The sequence below is a fragment of the Channa argus genome, chromosome 11 (genome assembly GCF_033026475.1).
Source record: "Channa argus isolate prfri chromosome 11, Channa argus male v1.0, whole genome shotgun sequence".
Lineage (NCBI taxonomy): Eukaryota > Metazoa > Chordata > Actinopteri > Anabantiformes > Channidae > Channa > Channa argus.
In genome coordinates, this window is record NC_090207.1 from 13,156,677 (window position 1) to 13,173,759 (window position 17,083).

Genomic DNA, 17,083 nt, shown 5'->3' on the forward strand with positions numbered 1-17,083 from the left:
CAGTTAGCTTGTGACTACATAAAGAGTGTGATTTTCAAAGTTACACAATAACACATACTCCAAAACGAGCAACTGCTATGTTCAGGAGCATGAGCTGGTCCCATCCATGTACTAAACCATACAACATTGGGTGTCTGGGTTTAGGTTAAGGTAATGTCATGGGTTCAGTCTGACAAGTGTGTAAGTCGATGTGTGTGTGTGTGTGTGTGTGTGTGTGTGTGTGTGTGAGTTTGCTCTTACCATCATCAGCAGCCTGATTGCAGGGGACCCAGCATGATAAGGGACATAATGTTTTCTAATGTTCCATATACAAGTCTATTCATAAATGCAAAATCTATAACTGATAAAATGGTTGTACAGTATACAGTATGTGTGTATTACTATGCACATGTCAATGTGTGTCTCCACGTAGCCCTGTATGTGTCAGTGAGTGTCCATATGCTTGCGTCTGCATATCTGATTCAGTGTGTGTGAATGTACCAAGAAGAAACACTACTGCAAACAGTCCAAATCTATTTATATGCAAATTGGATTTTGGTTAAACGGTTTGGGGTGCCTCGTGGGTTGCGTCCCTTGGTGAAATGGGGCTAGTCATAAATTATCCAAGTAAGTCATGAATCTATCAATTTTGAAACAACATTTTTCAATGGGAGTGTAATTGAGGTAAATATTAGGTTAGAGTCCCACAGAGATGGAGTTAATTGGACTGCATTATGGCAAAAGGGTGAAGCTGTACAGTTTCCAAATGCTCAGTTTAGCTTTACAGATAGATAGATAGATAGATAGATAGATAGATAGATAGATAGATGCCCTCAATGATGACTTAAATAAAAGCACATTTATCTACCTTTAAACTAAACCATGTTATTTCTCTAACTTTAAAGAAAATCCTTTGTACATAACCGATGCGTTGATTTTGTTCTTTTCAAAAATGTCATTGTGATCAGGTTGGATGGATTATTGTGTGATACCTGGTATATTGGGGTCACATTGCAGAAAGATGTTATCTCTTGGTGCAGCGGAAAGGAAGCAGCATTGTCGTCTCTTAGCTCCTTCATTTCTAAGTTCGGAATGGGAGTTGCCATTAGCCTTCTCAAATGTCTGACTCACGTTGTAGCTGTTGGGTGGAGGGGAGTCCTACAGGGGCAAGAGAGGAGAAGAAAATAGGGCAAATGCTTAACACTAAAGCTGTGTTTGAAATAACTACTATAACTCTATTTACTAAATAGTGCAGTCTGTTAACCGTTCCAGTGTTAAGTGTGAAAAAATATGCACTCTATAGAAAAAACATAGAATGAAAAAACTTTTCTGCATGGCATGTAAACAATATAATGCTCCCCTAAAAACTGTTTATATTAGCTAAATGCTAACATAAACATGCAATAGGAACACATTTACCTAGGATTCATTCTCTGGACAACAAGAACAACTGTACTAAATGTCATGACAATCTATGGTCGGTCGTAGCAACATTTTAGTAAAAAAAAAAAAAAAAGATAATCTCTAAAGTCGGCAGGCTAAATCTAACTCCACTTTGCACATTATGTCTTAATGCTGGAAAAAAAAACAAATGATGGCAAAAGAAATAATGCAACAAATTGCACTCTGGCATTGTAACCCACAATTACACACAAATTGGGGCATTTCTGAGGTCTCTTTATGACATTCCACAACTGAGACATAGTCCACAATATAATAGACACACAATCATTATATATAATCGATTCACCCATCTGTTGTGAACATACTGTCAGACTTGTTACAATATCACCCATGTAGAGACATTCATGCATGAATATCAGCATATACATGAAAGGACATACACTACATGTCACATCATCTACATGCAAATGCAGACAACCACAGGCACACACACACACACACACAAACACACACACACACAAATATCTTATGCATGCTACAAATCACTGCTTGGCCCACAGCTGTCATTGTGCTGTTTCTCCACAAACTTATCCATATCACAGATAAAATCAGATAAATACCCTTCTTGTTGTGCAGTTCATTGCACTCTCTGTTGTTTATAACTGCTGATAATTATGTGCTAATTCACAGAAGCAGCCTTGCTAATGGAACATGTAACGTATCCCAGTCATAGAACCTGGGATCTGAAATGAGAAAAGGAGGAAACATGTCACCTGGTTAGAAACTTGCGTTACCACTGCTGCAGATGAACCTGAGCTAGGAGATGTTGGTAGGTCTTTGAATAATTGATGGTGAAGGCTGAATATAGCTGCACGGTCCATTTATCCTAAACATAGCAGAGCTGTCATTTACCTCAAACTGTCATTTCCCAACTGCTGTTTTCTCCTTCTCCTCCTAGGTAGCCGTCCATCTTTAATCACTGCTAACCGTGGACATTTAACTTTTCATTATAGAGTCAGTGGGAGGAAAAGGAGGCAAGCCCAACATGTGCACAACAATACAACCTCACTCTCACACATACACAAACGCACAAACCCCCCCCCCACACACACACACACACACAGACACACACATACTGTATTGAATTTACAGCCACACAGACACAAACACATTCTGTAGAATGCTAAAAACAACTGTTGCCTCACTGAAAAGAAAGATAAAGATAGTGATGGTGAGGAAAATTTATGTCACTTGTTACTCTGTTCCATAGGTTTGTTTGGAGTTTTTCTCATGCTGGGTCTATACACATCCACACACACACCTGTAGCCACACATCTGTCACTGATCCATCTCACAGTGCTGAGGAATCCACTTTACATTGTACAACATAGTGTGCACACACACCTGTCGAGGAGCCTTACAGTCCCTAAAAATACCTGAATAAGGTTCAAACCACTATTCCCAGTAGCAGTCATCATCTATTGACAGCACAAGGATTGACTTTAATTACACAACCTCAACATTTAGACAGCTCAATACCTATCTTTCTGGATACACACAGAAATACACACAAACACACATTTTCCTCAAGATTCTGTCATAACAACCTTCAATGTCTGAAAAATCCCTCAGACTTCTTACATACTGTAGATGGCAGACACACATACTGTATGTGTGCAGGCAGGTGTTCGGTTATATAGAAAAACTAAAATTTAATATTGATGTGAAGCTAGAACTAATAGATTGTCAGATTTGACCTAATGGAACCAATGTTAGACAAAAAATATATTATATATTATATATAATATATAAACATTATGTTTTGCGATTCATAGAAGCTGATAGAGGGCAGCACGGTGCTCTGAAGGTAGCAGGTTTGCATCTCAGGCCAAGGCCTTTCTGTGTGGAGTTGTGCTGGCTTTGGTTCCCTCCCACACTTCAAAGACATCCATATTAGGTTAATTAGTGATTGTAAATGGTTGGTGAATGGTTGTCTTTCTGTGTTGGCCCCGAGATAGACTGGTAACCTGTCCAGGGTGTAGCCTGCCTCTTCCCTAGCTCCATGTTTAATGCATCCGTGAACTGTATTCAGTTCTGTACATCCTAATTTTCTTACTAGAGACAGTACTACAGCAGTATACACATGAAAGCCAATGTTAACTCATATGTCAAAATGGGAACAGAAAAATGTACAAAACTGTCCTCTCTTCGAAGGTTTACAAGCACAGTAGTTGATGAATAAATAAGCTTTTGTAGGTCAGATCTGACACTGTACGGCTGGGTGGGTCAGGTGACCACCTTGCATGGCAGCCACTGCCATTGGTGTGTGAATGGGTGAATGGGAAGCAACATTGTAAAGTGCCTTGGATAAAAGTGCTATATAAGTGACTATTTACCATTTACAATTTACCACTGTACAAGGATTTGTCTAAGACTGATAAAATTGGCAAAGCCCTTTTATAGTCACAAAACTGTGCAGCTTCACAAGACTATTGTTTGACATAATGCTTGGGTGCAGTACACAGCAGAAGGAGAAATTTCTATTTCAAGGGAGTAACCTTGATCAAACACAGGGAATTTTTTTCCAATAGTATAACTGTCCTTAATATTTGCTGAGTATTTATTTGTAACTGTAAAGCAGGCTCAGCATGTTTGCATGCATCTATGTCCTTTATTCGAAGGTTAACTGTATTGTGAGGTGGAAAATTCTCAAATACTCGGTCCTGTAGCTTGGGGTGGTTAAATCAAAGTTACTGTAATCAATTTGGAGAGAACTGGGAAAGAAATTCGAACCCATCATATATGGATGAAAACACCAGTATCCTCCAAAAAAACTGTACTGATCTTCACTCTTCTAATATTAAAAATAAAGATATCTTATGCTTTTTATTATAAAATAATGTCTGTTATTTACATAAGTGCATTTCTACAAGGATAAGTAAATATTTTACTGTAGCATCCTTAAATTAAAATAAAATATACAAAATATAAAGCACATTCTCAGGTACATAATTAGCCTTAAAAGAGATAAAATGCAAACAAAATGGGAGATTTTTTTGTTATTGTATTATGACCTTTCTCCCACACCTCACACTAATGACCACTCAAGTGCACCTGACAGCAGCCATACCAATGATTGGTTTTATTATGTATAGTGAGAGCTTTGACTAATGGTCAGGCATAGCATATAGAATATTTATTTGTGAGTGAGTGTTACCACGCATCCAATTCCTCATCCTCTACTTACTTTTAAAGACATTCTTGGACATTCTGGAAGAGCGATACTACGAAAATAATACTATTACAGTCTAAATGTAACCGCAATTCCCAAAAAAGTTAGGAAGATGTGTAAACGTAAATAAAACCTGAATGCAATGATTTGCAATCTCTTCAGCACATATTTTATTCACAATTAAACATAATCAACATATCTGATGTTGAGAAATTTTACCCATTTGATGGTAAATATTAACTCTCAAATTATTTTAATTACATTTATTACACAATGTTAACAAATTACATCAAATTAACATTTGATGGCAGCAACACATCTCAAAAAAGTTGGAACAGGGTGACGTTAACCATTGTGTAGCATACCCTCCTCTTTTAACAAATGTCTGTAAACATATGGGAAGTAAGGAGCTCAGTTGCTGGAGTTTTAGGAGACAAACGTTGTCCCATTCTAGCTGCTCAACAGTCTTGGGCCTTTGTTGCCAGATTTTTGGATTTTTGACATGTCAAATGTTTTCTATTGGTCAAAGGTCTGGACTGCAGGCAGCCCAGTTCAGCACCAAGACTCTTCCCCTGTGAAACCATGCGTGTTATGTTGCTCTAAAACCTCTATGTACTTTTCAGCATTGATGGTTCCTTTCCAGATGTGTAAGCTGCCCACACCATAGGCACTAATGCACCCCAATACCATCAGAGATGCAGGCTTTTGAACTGTCTGCTGATAACAAACTGTATGGTCCCTCTCCTGTTTAGTCCACAGGACACAGTTTCCATGGAATTTCAAATTTTGATTCGTCTGACCACAGTTTTCTATTTATCCTCAGACCATTTTAAATGACTTTGGCCCAGAGAACACAGCAGCGTTTCTGGATCATGTTCACATATGGCTTCTTCTTTGTATGATACAACTTTAACTTATATTTGGGGATTGCACGGTGAACTGTGTTCACAGACAGTGATTTCTGGAATTGTTCCTGAGCCCATGCATGATATCCAGAAGAGAATCCTGCCTGTTTTCAATGCAGTGAGGGCCCAAAGTTCACATGCATCCAGTTTTGACCTTTGGCTATGTCCCTTGTGTGCAGAGACTCCTCCTGATTTTCTGAACCTTTTGATGATATTATAATGTAGATGGTGGGATTTTCAAAGTCTTCGCAATTTTACGTTGAGGAACATTTTTCTGAAATTGTTCCACAATTTTTAGACGCAGATTGGTGAACCCTATGCCCATCTTTACATTTGAAAGGCCCTGCCTCGCTGAAATGCTCTTTTTATAGCCATTTTATAGTCATGTTACTGACCTGTTGCCAATTAAGCTAATTAGTTATCAAATGCTCCATTTGTTTTTGATTAGCAGCACTTTTCCAGCCTTTTGTTGCCCCTTTTACAACTTTTTTAAGATGTTTTGCTGCCATATGCTGCTATATGAAATGGTGAAATATATCAGTTTCAACAATATGTTGTTTATGTTCTATTTATGTTAATGAAAGTGTTTTTCTATTTGTTCTATAAAATATGGGTTGATATGATTTGCAAATCATTGCATTCTGTTTTGTATTGACATTTTCACAACTTCAACAGTCATGTGAATAAATTAGGACCTGTGTGTTTTGTTAACATATGTGGACATATGGATATATAATATCAATTTGAACAATACTGAGAGATTCAAGTGATATAATTAAACAATTAAATCTAAAGAAAAGACTATTCAAAACTTTCTCTAAAATGTAATTTAAAATTATTTCTGAATTTCTGGTGAGGAATATTGTGTGTGTGTGTGTGAGTGTGAGTGTGAGTGTGAAAGAGAGAGAGAGAGAGAGAGACAGAGAGACAGAGAGACCTCTCTGTAATGTATACAAACACCTACACCATGTATTCATTAAAATGTACAAGAATGTTGTGCCCTGTCTGGAATGGCTGATACATTTTTATAATTTTTATTCCTGTCAATTTTAATTAGTTTATTTATCACAATAGGAATAATTGAACAGCAAGGATAATCAGTGTGAAAGTCTGTAGAGAGAGGGGCTATCACAATGTTCTCAGATCAAAATCAATATGTAGGTATGAGGTGAACTGAGACATAATTGACACAATCTGATTCATTGAAATTAAGGTTTGACATTTCATCTGAGGCCTATTTATAAATGAATTTAGGGACTCATTTTTACTTGTTGTTCCGTTATTAAGTTAAAGTTCTGCAAACTTAAAATTAAAGTGTAACTTTCTATTTCCATTCGAAAAGGTGTGAAAATGTACTTACTATTTAAAGAGCAGCACACCTGTAAACTAGCTATTGCAGTCATTAGTCTTTCAAGCAGACTGTGGAAGTAATGAACAGGTTTATCCTTATTCAGAGTCTAATAAATAATACTTAGACTCTGACTCTTGAATCAGGTGTCACTTGAGGTCCATTTGTTCCAGGTTTACAGTTGTTGGCAGAAAGGGAAACCTGCTTATTAAAAAGTGTACACAAGCACTACAACAAAGTGCTGGTTGCAGCTTGGTGCACCACACAAGTAAATTTACACATGCTGGGTAATTTGTCAGAATTCTCTCCCTTTCAGTTATTAACTTCAGGTTTTGTTCTGCTGTTTTATGTGTCCTGAATTTGGGGGTCAGGAGTAAGATACTTTTCTTTCCTAGAGTACAAAATAATCTGTGGGCACTGACTGCATTATTTAACTTGAAAAAGTTCTCATACTTCCAGCCTTTAGTGCTGTTGTACTGCCTGTATAACAGTGCTTATGCCAAATACTTCTTTACAATTAACCAGACAATGTGAAGCAATGCTATTACAAATATGGCAATGAAAACTTCTGTTATGTGGCACTGTTTTGAAAAACTAAGCAGCATTTGTTTTGTTTCTTAATTTTGTGTGTGTGTGTGTGTGTGTGTGTGTGTGTGTGTGTGTGTGTGTGTGTGTGTTACTTTAGCTTATGTGCCACAATAGAGTGCCAGTACTTAAATGAATTGAAAACAGCATTTGTTTGCTTGTTTTCTGCCCAGAATAGACTGTGTCATTCTGTGTCATAAGCACAGCTGGTGTCTCATCATAGAGTCTGATAACCATCTGTATGATTTTAGTAGTAGAGGTATGGCTGGTGTCATAAGGGCTTAATGAGGTTTTAGACAGGTCGTCAATATAGTTGGAATGACAGAGGGAAACCATATGGGTCCCATTCGCCCACCATTCGCACTTTATAGGCAGCAGTTAGTCTAACAATTTGCTGACAGCTACATTTTTGCCGTGTTTTGTAGTCTTGTTAATCTTGCCTTCTCCTTATTTAATTTTATCTCTGCCTCATTTGCTTATTATAATCTTGTCATGTCTTTTTATCTCTCTTATTTCTTATCTTTGTCTATCATAATACTGTGTAATACTGCCTATTGGTTCCCTATTTTCTTCTTTTTTATCTTGCTCTTCTTTCCACTTTGACATTATGTTTTATACCAGCTTTGTTTTTGCCCTCTCACTTTTTTGCCTAATATTTCTCTTTATCCCTAAGTGCTCATTGCCTACTTTAACCTAAAAGTCCCAGTTTTCTAATTTCCCTTCATCTCGTGTGGCATCTACATGTACACTGACACATCCAATTCTAAGAAACATCAGTGTGGAACCAAACAAAGAGTTAAAGCTACAATATGAAACTTGGTGCAACCATGAGACTTGATCTGCTTTGGTCCATTCAGCTCTCCCTGCTCTGCTTTGCTGCCAGTGCTTCAGGAAGTGAACAAGATTTCTGCAAAACTTACTCATCAAGGAGAAAAAATGAAAATCTCTGATTGGTCTGAAGAACAAGATTGCTCAAATACTTCTAGAAACAAATGTCTCTGCACTGCTAGCAGAGGTGTACCATAAATATGGCTTAACTGAAGGCATCAAAAGCACCTCTCCAGAATAAGATAAATTTTGGAGCATATTTCTAGTAAACAAACATACAAGTTACATACTGTAGATTTAATTGTGTCCCTTTTACTGATTTACGTAGCCTTTAAAATGTTAGTTGAGTCTAGCAGGGAGCGAGCCTGACACCCATAGCTGGAGCTTTCCTGGACCACTAGATACCCAGCAGAGGTCCAAAAGGCCTGGTTGAGTAAATGCCCAGCCTAGTACTCTTTGCATCTTACTGGGCTTACCTCTCCTTGTTGTCCCCCTGGCTGCATGTCTGGCTGACTGTCTGCTTGGCTCCTAAAATCATCACCTGCTACTAAACAGCTGGCCATAACCAAACACACACAAAACACACAGCTGCTGCGTAAAATGGGTAAGTGCCCACACCTGCTGGCACAGCTGGCAGAGCCCATACTTTGGACATAGAAATGTACATGTAAGCATGCATATGAACACACTGGACACAGCTGCTTACTACATGTGACTACTTTATCCATGAGGAGTGGGGCAGAGAAAGAAGCGGTGACAGGCCGAAACAGACAGACACAAAAACAAAGGAAATAAAGTAGCAGGTCAAAATAAATGTAATCTGACAGATTATAGAGCATGTACCCAATTTTGACACTAGACAGCTAAGGTGCACCTGAAAGGCTTTATTTACCTAATGATATGTGGCAGTGGTGGACTAATGGTTAGAGAAGCAAGTTTGTGACTTGAAGGTTCAATCCCTTGGACTGGCAGGTTGGGGAGATTGAACAGGAAAGAAATGCAGAGCCTCCCCATCAACACCACTGCAATGCCCTTCAGCAGTGCTCTTAATCCCAACTTGCTCAGTGGCCAGAAGGTCAGACTCTGGTTGTACATAGCAGGTTCAAGGTGTGAATATGTGTATCTCTGTCAGGTATTACTGTATAACACCCACAACCTGACTGTACAATATTTCCTAAAGTGAGTCTGTGCTACTCTGTCTCCTTAAACATGACACTGGATTCCAGACTGACTGTGAGAGCGAGAGAGTGACGAACACAGAGAGATCTGTTGACAACAGAGCTCTAGAAAAAATGTAATGAGAACCTTGAGTTGAGATATTGTGGTCAAATGATTCATGCTTAGGTTTTATTGAAAGGAAACCTATGGTGGCAGCTTGGATCATTATAACCTTAAAACTACAATATGAAATAACTGGAAAACGGAAATCAAGCTATTTGTAGCTGTAGAATGAGGTCGAAAATCAATCAACCAAACAAATACTGATGTTGTGTCAAAGCATGTAGTTGCTCATACACACAAGAAAAATGACTAAATGACTAAATGTAAATGTAAGCAAGGTATACTTCTGCATCAGCATTAGAGCATGCAATGGGTTGCATTTTTCTGTATGAACCCGACCCGAGCCCAAGGCAGATGAGTTTTGAGTGTAAGTTTTTTTAATGGTGTAAGCACTTAACCATAACCAACATAACCAATAGAGTCATTATTTTAGTGTTTAATAGCAACTTAGAAAAAGGAAGAAACATAAATGGAGTCTAATGTGCATGTATAGTTCTAAATACGCCTAGTTTTCTTACATAACTGACCCTATAGTCCAATTCAGAAGGTGATTTCAAAATTTCTGTCTGGACCCGAAACCAAACTCTCTGTTTCTGACAGGGTCCCATCAGGCTTGGTTCAGGTATCCATCCACTAAGTTGCATGTATACTTTTTTATTTCCTTGTGTTCAAAATGTGTCCCTAGGTTGCATGTTACTATTACCATGTAGCCATTTTTCAGCCAATAACAGAGTATTCTATGTTAATACGTATACAATCCATATATTTAAACACATGTAACATGACGAAAGCACTGAAAACATGTGAAGTTAGAGGCCACTGTGTCTGCACACACCATCAAAAATTCAAATATTGTACCACTGTTAAACGTGCATATAGTAAGAGTTATAAAGATAAAAGAACTGCTTTTTTCCATCCAATTACAAGGCTTTTCATTCAAAAAGGTGGTATGTTGTAGGCAGGATAGGTATGGAATGCGTTTTTTCTAAATGGAAACACTGTACACGTGGTGGTAATAAAGCATACAGTAGGTAAACCTTGACATGTTTTAGAGATGTGAGAATGTACGAGAAATCTTTTAGCGTTTTTCCACCTTCACTTGTAAAATGTCTTACTTTGTGTCACACGCTGTTTTTTGAGGAAGGAGGTTTTTTTCAGTTCACTTCTTTTATAGCAGGAAGACAGCAGGGAGATAACAATAACCAGGACTTCACAGCAAGAGAGGAAAAGAGAGACAAAGAATTTCACCAAGCGTATGTGATCTTTTCCTCCAAGCAATAACTTACAGAGCATCCACACATCATAAAATCCAAAAGTGCTACACAGACAAGTTCTCCATCTGTGCCCTATTACACATTTTAAGACTCACTTTTTCTTGTCTTTCCGTCTGTGGTTCATGGATGCAACCTTATTTCGACACTCTCTCCATTTACTGTCTACATGGTCTCTACTTTCATTTAACATTTACTATACATCTCAATCACCTTGGTGTCATTGTAACTCAAGACAAACTGGAGCACTGCACTGGTGCTATTATAAAATATAAAAAAATTAGCCAGTTTTTTTATCACTCAGCACAGCGGATTAGGTTTACCACAACTGAAGTAGAGAATAACTGATGTCCGGAATGAGCATCTGTCCCTTTAGCAGGTATTAATATTCAATCCATATACAGTGTTAAGTGACAGGCGTCCAAACCATTACAAATCAATGTTGAAATATAACCCTGTTTTAAAAGCTGACAATGGTATGATTAATGTTGGGTCATGTTGATGAACAAAACTGCCTATATAGGATTTCTGGCAAAGATCTTTCTTCTTTTCATTTCATCACCACAGCGAATCATGTGCCTCCATCTAACCCTGTCCTCAGCATCCTCTTTTCTCACACCAACTAACTTCATGTCCTCTCTCACTACATCCATAAATCCTTTCTTTGGTCTTCCTCTACACCTCCTGCCTGGCAGCTCCAGCCTCAGCATCCTTCTACCGATATATTTACAGTTTCTCTGAACATGTACAGACCACCTCAATCTTGCCTCTCTGACTTTATCTCCAAAACATCTAACATGAGCTGTCCCTCTGATGTCCTCATTCCTGATCCTGTATATCCTCGTCACTCCCAAAGAGAACCTCAATATCTTAAGCTTTGCTACCTCCAGCTCTGCCTCCTGTCTTTTCTTCAGTGCCATTGTCTCTAAGCCGAACAACAGCGCTGGTCTCACCACCGTCTTGAACACCTTTCCTTTCATTCTCACTGATACTCTTTTATCACACAACACACCTGACACTTTTCTCCACCTGTTCCAACCTGCCTGCACTCACCTCTTCACCTCTTTTCCACACTCTCCGTTGCTCTGAACCGTTGATCCTAAGTACTTAAAGTCCTGCAATTTATTTACCTCTGCTTCCTGTAACCTCACTGTTCCACCTGGGTCGCTCTCATTCACACACATGTATTCTGTCTTACTGCGGCTAAGCTTCATTCCTCTGTTTTCCAGAGCAGACCTCTATCTCTCTAGATTTTCCTCCACCTGCTCCCTGCTCCCACTACAAATCACAATGTCATCTGCAAACATCATAGTCCATGGAGATTCCTGTCTAACCTCTTCTGTCAGCCTGTCCATCACCAGAGCAAACAAGAAGGCGCTCAGAGCCGATCCTTGATGACGCTTTCTCTAAATCTACGAAGACACAATGCAACTCCCTATGACCTTCTCTGTACTTCTCCATCAGCATCCTCAAAGCAAATATTGCATCTGTTGTATTTTTTCTATGCATGAAACCATATTGCTGCTCACAAATGCAACTCTGCCCTTAGCCTGGTTTCCACTACTCTTTCCCACAACTTCATTGTTTGGCTCATCAGCTTTAATACTCTGTAGTTGCCACAGCTCTGCACATCTCCCTTGTTCTTAAAAATTGGCACCAGTACACTTCTCCTCCATTCCTCAGGCATCCTCTCACTCTCCAAGATCTTGTTAAATAAACTAGTCAGAAACTCTACTGCCACCTCTCCTAGACAATTCCATACCTCCACAGGTATGTCATCAGGACCAACTACCTTTCTAATCTTCATCCTCTTCAACATCCTCTTCACTTCACTCTTACTAATCTTTGCTACTTCCTGCTCCACACTAGTCTCCTCTTCACTCTCTTTCATTTTCCTCATTCATCAACTCTTCAAAGTTCTCCTTCCATCTTCCCATCACACTCCTGACACCTGTCAAGACATTTCCATCCTTATCTTTAATCACCCTAACCTGCTGCACATCCTTCCCATCTCTATCTCTTTGTCTGGCCAACCTTCACAAATCCACCTCTCTCTCTTTAGTGTCCAACCTAGCATATAAGTCCTCATATGCTCTTTGTTTGGCCTTTGCCACCTCTACCTTCACCTTACGCTGCATCTCCCTCTACTCCTGTCTTAGCTTTCTCTGTATACACTCCTGAACTTCCTCGTTCCACCGCCCAGTCTTCTTGTCCACTTTCCTCTTTCCAGATGACACACTGAGTACCCTCCTACCTGTCTCCCTGAGCACATTAACTGCAGTGGTCCAGTCATCTGGAAGCACCTCCTTATCACCCAGATTCTGTCTCAGCTCCTCCCTGAAAACTGCACAACACTCTTCCTTTTTCAACTTACACCACTTCATCCTCTGCTCTGCCTTTGTCCTCTTCATCTTCCTCACCACCAGAGTCATTTTACACACTACCATCCTGTGTTGTCTGGCTACACTCTTCCCTACCAATACTTTACAGTCACTGATCTCTTTCAGATTACAACGTCTACACAAGATGTAGTCTACCTGAGTGCTACTACCTCCGCTCTTATATGTTACCCTATGTTCCTGCCTCTTCTGGAAGAAAGTGTTCACTACAGCCATTTCCATCCTCTTTGCAAAGTCAACCACCATCCGCCCTTCTGTGTTCCTGTCCTGAAGACCAAATCTGCCCATCACATTCTCATCACCTTTGTTCCCTTTACCTATATGCCCATTGAAATCTGCACCAATCACCACTCTCTCACCTCTGGGAATGCTCTGAATCACTTCATCTAACTCACTCCAGAATTTCTCTTTCTCTTCTAACTGACATCCTGCCTGTGGGGCAAAACCACTAACAGCATTGAACATCAAGACTTCAATTTCCAATTTCTGGAAAAGATAATTATTTGGTTAAAAATACTGCTTTGTTAAATCAGGAACATTCATGCTGTTATGGATAGAGAATTATCCACTTTTTATTGGGGTACAATTACCCGGCCCATAATTAAGTATTGTAAAAAAATAACCTGACTCGTGAACTTTCAAATCCAAATTGATTATGACTAATTAATTTGACCAAAAATTATGGGTTTTTTTGGACAATATGAATTTTGCTAAAAAACAAAACAAAAAACAAAAATCACCTTTATGGATCTCATATGCCAGCAAAACTTTTTGATTGTGTACTGAACAAAAAAGGTTAGGGAACAATCATGGTAATAAAATCAACTCTAGGCCGCTAATACATTAGGAAGCAAGAAATACCTAAAGCTTTATTGCTTGAATGTAAAAAATCTTGCGAAACACATGACACTGCCATTTCTACTGGGAGGATAATCTCCAAACTGCTGTACTGTATCATTTGTTGAGTAAACTCATGCACCTAGAGAATAAACTAGTTTGGATTTTAATTACCTCATGGTCTTTACTTCTGTCACTCAAGGTAAGATTATTATTATTATTAGCAGCAGCAGGTGTACTAGTTGTAGTACTTTTTTACAATATCCTTTATTTATTACAACTCTTAAATTGTGAGTGGTTATGAACACTATAGCCTCTAAAAGCCACTGACACAACTCCAGACTTTTAGATTTTTATCTCTCTGTTGATCATCTATTACAAAGGCTTCTTCTCTCTCTCTTCTATCTCTCTTAGCTTATCAGATCAATATATGAACTGAGGATCAAACTTCACTTGGATCCACCAAACAGTCTGAATTAAAAAAATTTTTTTGAACAGTCAGACACTCACAGATCTTTAAATGGACCGTAATTTAACATCAATTTAGATGAAAGGTAAAGTAGGAAAGGGGAAAAGCAGAGATCGAAGCACTTAGGAGACACAGACAATGGGCTAAAATTGTCCATACAAAATACGTCTAGGAGTAACAGATAGACATATGGTAGATCAGTCTAAATCACTGGACCTGCAGCTTTAACTCCCGACTCTACTATTTGCTCTAAAGGGTAAATCCATTCTGAGACACATAGGAGAGTTCACAGAATAATGCTGCGTTACCATTTTTTATGTTGCATACATCATTTAAGACTTGTGTTCAGACAGATGTTGCACTCAAACTTGGTGAAAAAGTACATAGATCAAATTCACAAGAACTCAGAGTTCAATCAGAACCTGAGGTAGCTTCATATCATACAGGGTTCACATACAAGGTTGTTGCAACTAAAACGAAAAACATGACCAATAAAATTGAACCTGATTTAAATTGGCACAATACTATCCAGCAAACACCTGCACTGGCCAATCAAACATTAACAAAATGTTTACTTTGCAGTTGTTGCTGCTGAAAGGCTGCGCTAAACAAATTTAATCACAGTAATAACTTACTGTGACTCCAAGCGGTGTGCAAGCGGACATCCAGCGACAGATATGTAGTGCCGACAGGTATATTGGTAAATCTGCACAGTGTGGCACACAGCCACAGCTACACAGCAATTTGACTTACTCATGAGCACAAAATCAGTAACACTGAATGCCATTTCCTTTTTTTATTTTGTTTATTTTAGGGAGCAAATGAAGGTCAGCAAGGTGAAGGAGAAAGGCAGAGACAGAAAAGAGCATGTTAGTAAGACTACTTAGTAAGACTAGTCAATAAAATATGTCAGCAATGCTACTCTGCACCCCCCACAACCTAACCACTACCACACTACCCCCCCTGTCTACCCCCTCCCTTCTTTCTATCACATTTATGAATTGTTCAGCAGACTATCGAGCAGAGCATGATGGGAGCATTACTGTCTGAAGCCTCAGGGTGGAAGTCACATTACTAATTCAGTCACTTAATTGTGCATATGTGTGTATCTCTTGTGTGGTACTATAGTTAACAGTACAGCATATGTACGCCTTTATTAGTATGCATGTAAAAGCATGTATATGTATACTGTGTACAATGTACATTATAGGAATGATTGTATAATTATGTGTATTTGCATATGTGTACATTGTGCACATTTTGTGAACCACTTTTTTTCTGTATACACACTGTCTGTGTGAGACTGAGCTTGAATTCTCACAGGGACTCACATCATCATTGTTACCCTGACAGCTGACAGTAAAATCCATATCAAATCTCTAACTCCATTTTCCAGTTTTTGTTCCTTTCTTTCATCAGCCAACTCCCTTGTCTCCCATAAACAGAGGGTGCACCATGACATGCCATTAGCTGTCCATGGATATATCATAAAAATGCAATGAAACACAGACAAAAAGTCAATAAGTGACAAACCATGGGCCTCTGCATATTTTCCTATTACCCATATTTCAAGAATATCTTGCCCATGGCATTACTTTCCATGCAACTGTTGCACTTCTTGCCTGACTCATGGTACTTATTTATTTAGTGTATTTCTATCTCTAGAGCCACAAACAGTTATGTCTTACTTCTTCTCATCAGTTCTGTCCTTTCCTTTTCTCAATTATTTGTTTTTCTGTGTTATCAGCTTCTCTTCTTTCCATCTCAATTATTTCACACATTCGTCCATCTTTACTTGACCCCCCCCACACTTCATTCTCAGGTATCATTTTGCTTCCTCAAGTTTTGTCGGTTAGTGTTTTCTACATAGCGGGAAAGAAAGTTGATGCCTTTCGTCAGTTTAATAAATGTATGTTTAGCAAACGCTGTAATTATCTCAACCAAAGTTAATAGGATGCAAAATTACACATTATATACAGAGGCTTCCCCTCTCTCTCTCATTCTCCTTGTCTTTGCTTCATTCCTTTTCACTGCTTCTACCATTCAGTTTCATCTCTTCTGTCACTTTGTGTGTGTGTGTGTGTGTGATATCTTTTTCTGACAACAATATGGTGTTTCTCCACTTGTCACTGACATTAATGAGGCTTTCCTTGCCTGCGTCAAACCTTGTAAATGATGTCTGTCTGTGTTGCTTGAGCAAAAACACAGTGGCTGAATATGATTTTTTTTAAATGGCAACTGGGAACAGAAAGGTTTAAGGGAAAGATGTCTAGTGTCCACATACAGTAGCCTTCATAGCTCCTACTGAGGAGGTGCACAATAATGATGGCTGAGCCTTTCATGTAACTATGGCACTACATCCCATACTATAGGCAACTATAGTAACACAGTGTAAAAAATTCAGTCTTCACAGGTAACTATTGTTACAGCTAAATTACTGTAATCCCAGCACACATACCAGTCTCTCAGTTCTGGCAGCAACTGTCAAAAATAGCGCATGTGCACAATGAGGAAATCAAAAAAATTATAATGTTACCATGGCATT

General features: G+C 38.7%; 1 protein-coding gene across 2 annotated transcripts in view; it reads right to left on the minus strand.

The window, feature by feature from the left end:
• Positions 1–17,083, minus strand: part of stpg2 (sperm-tail PG-rich repeat containing 2) — a 62,337-nt gene that overhangs the window by 10,785 nt on the left and 34,469 nt on the right. For both annotated transcript variants that reach the window (XM_067520753.1, XM_067520752.1), the window contains exon 11: positions 972–1,137. In XM_067520753.1, the coding sequence (XP_067376854.1) occupies positions 972–1,137 (166 nt within the window). The remainder of the gene's footprint in view (positions 1–971; positions 1,138–17,083) is intronic.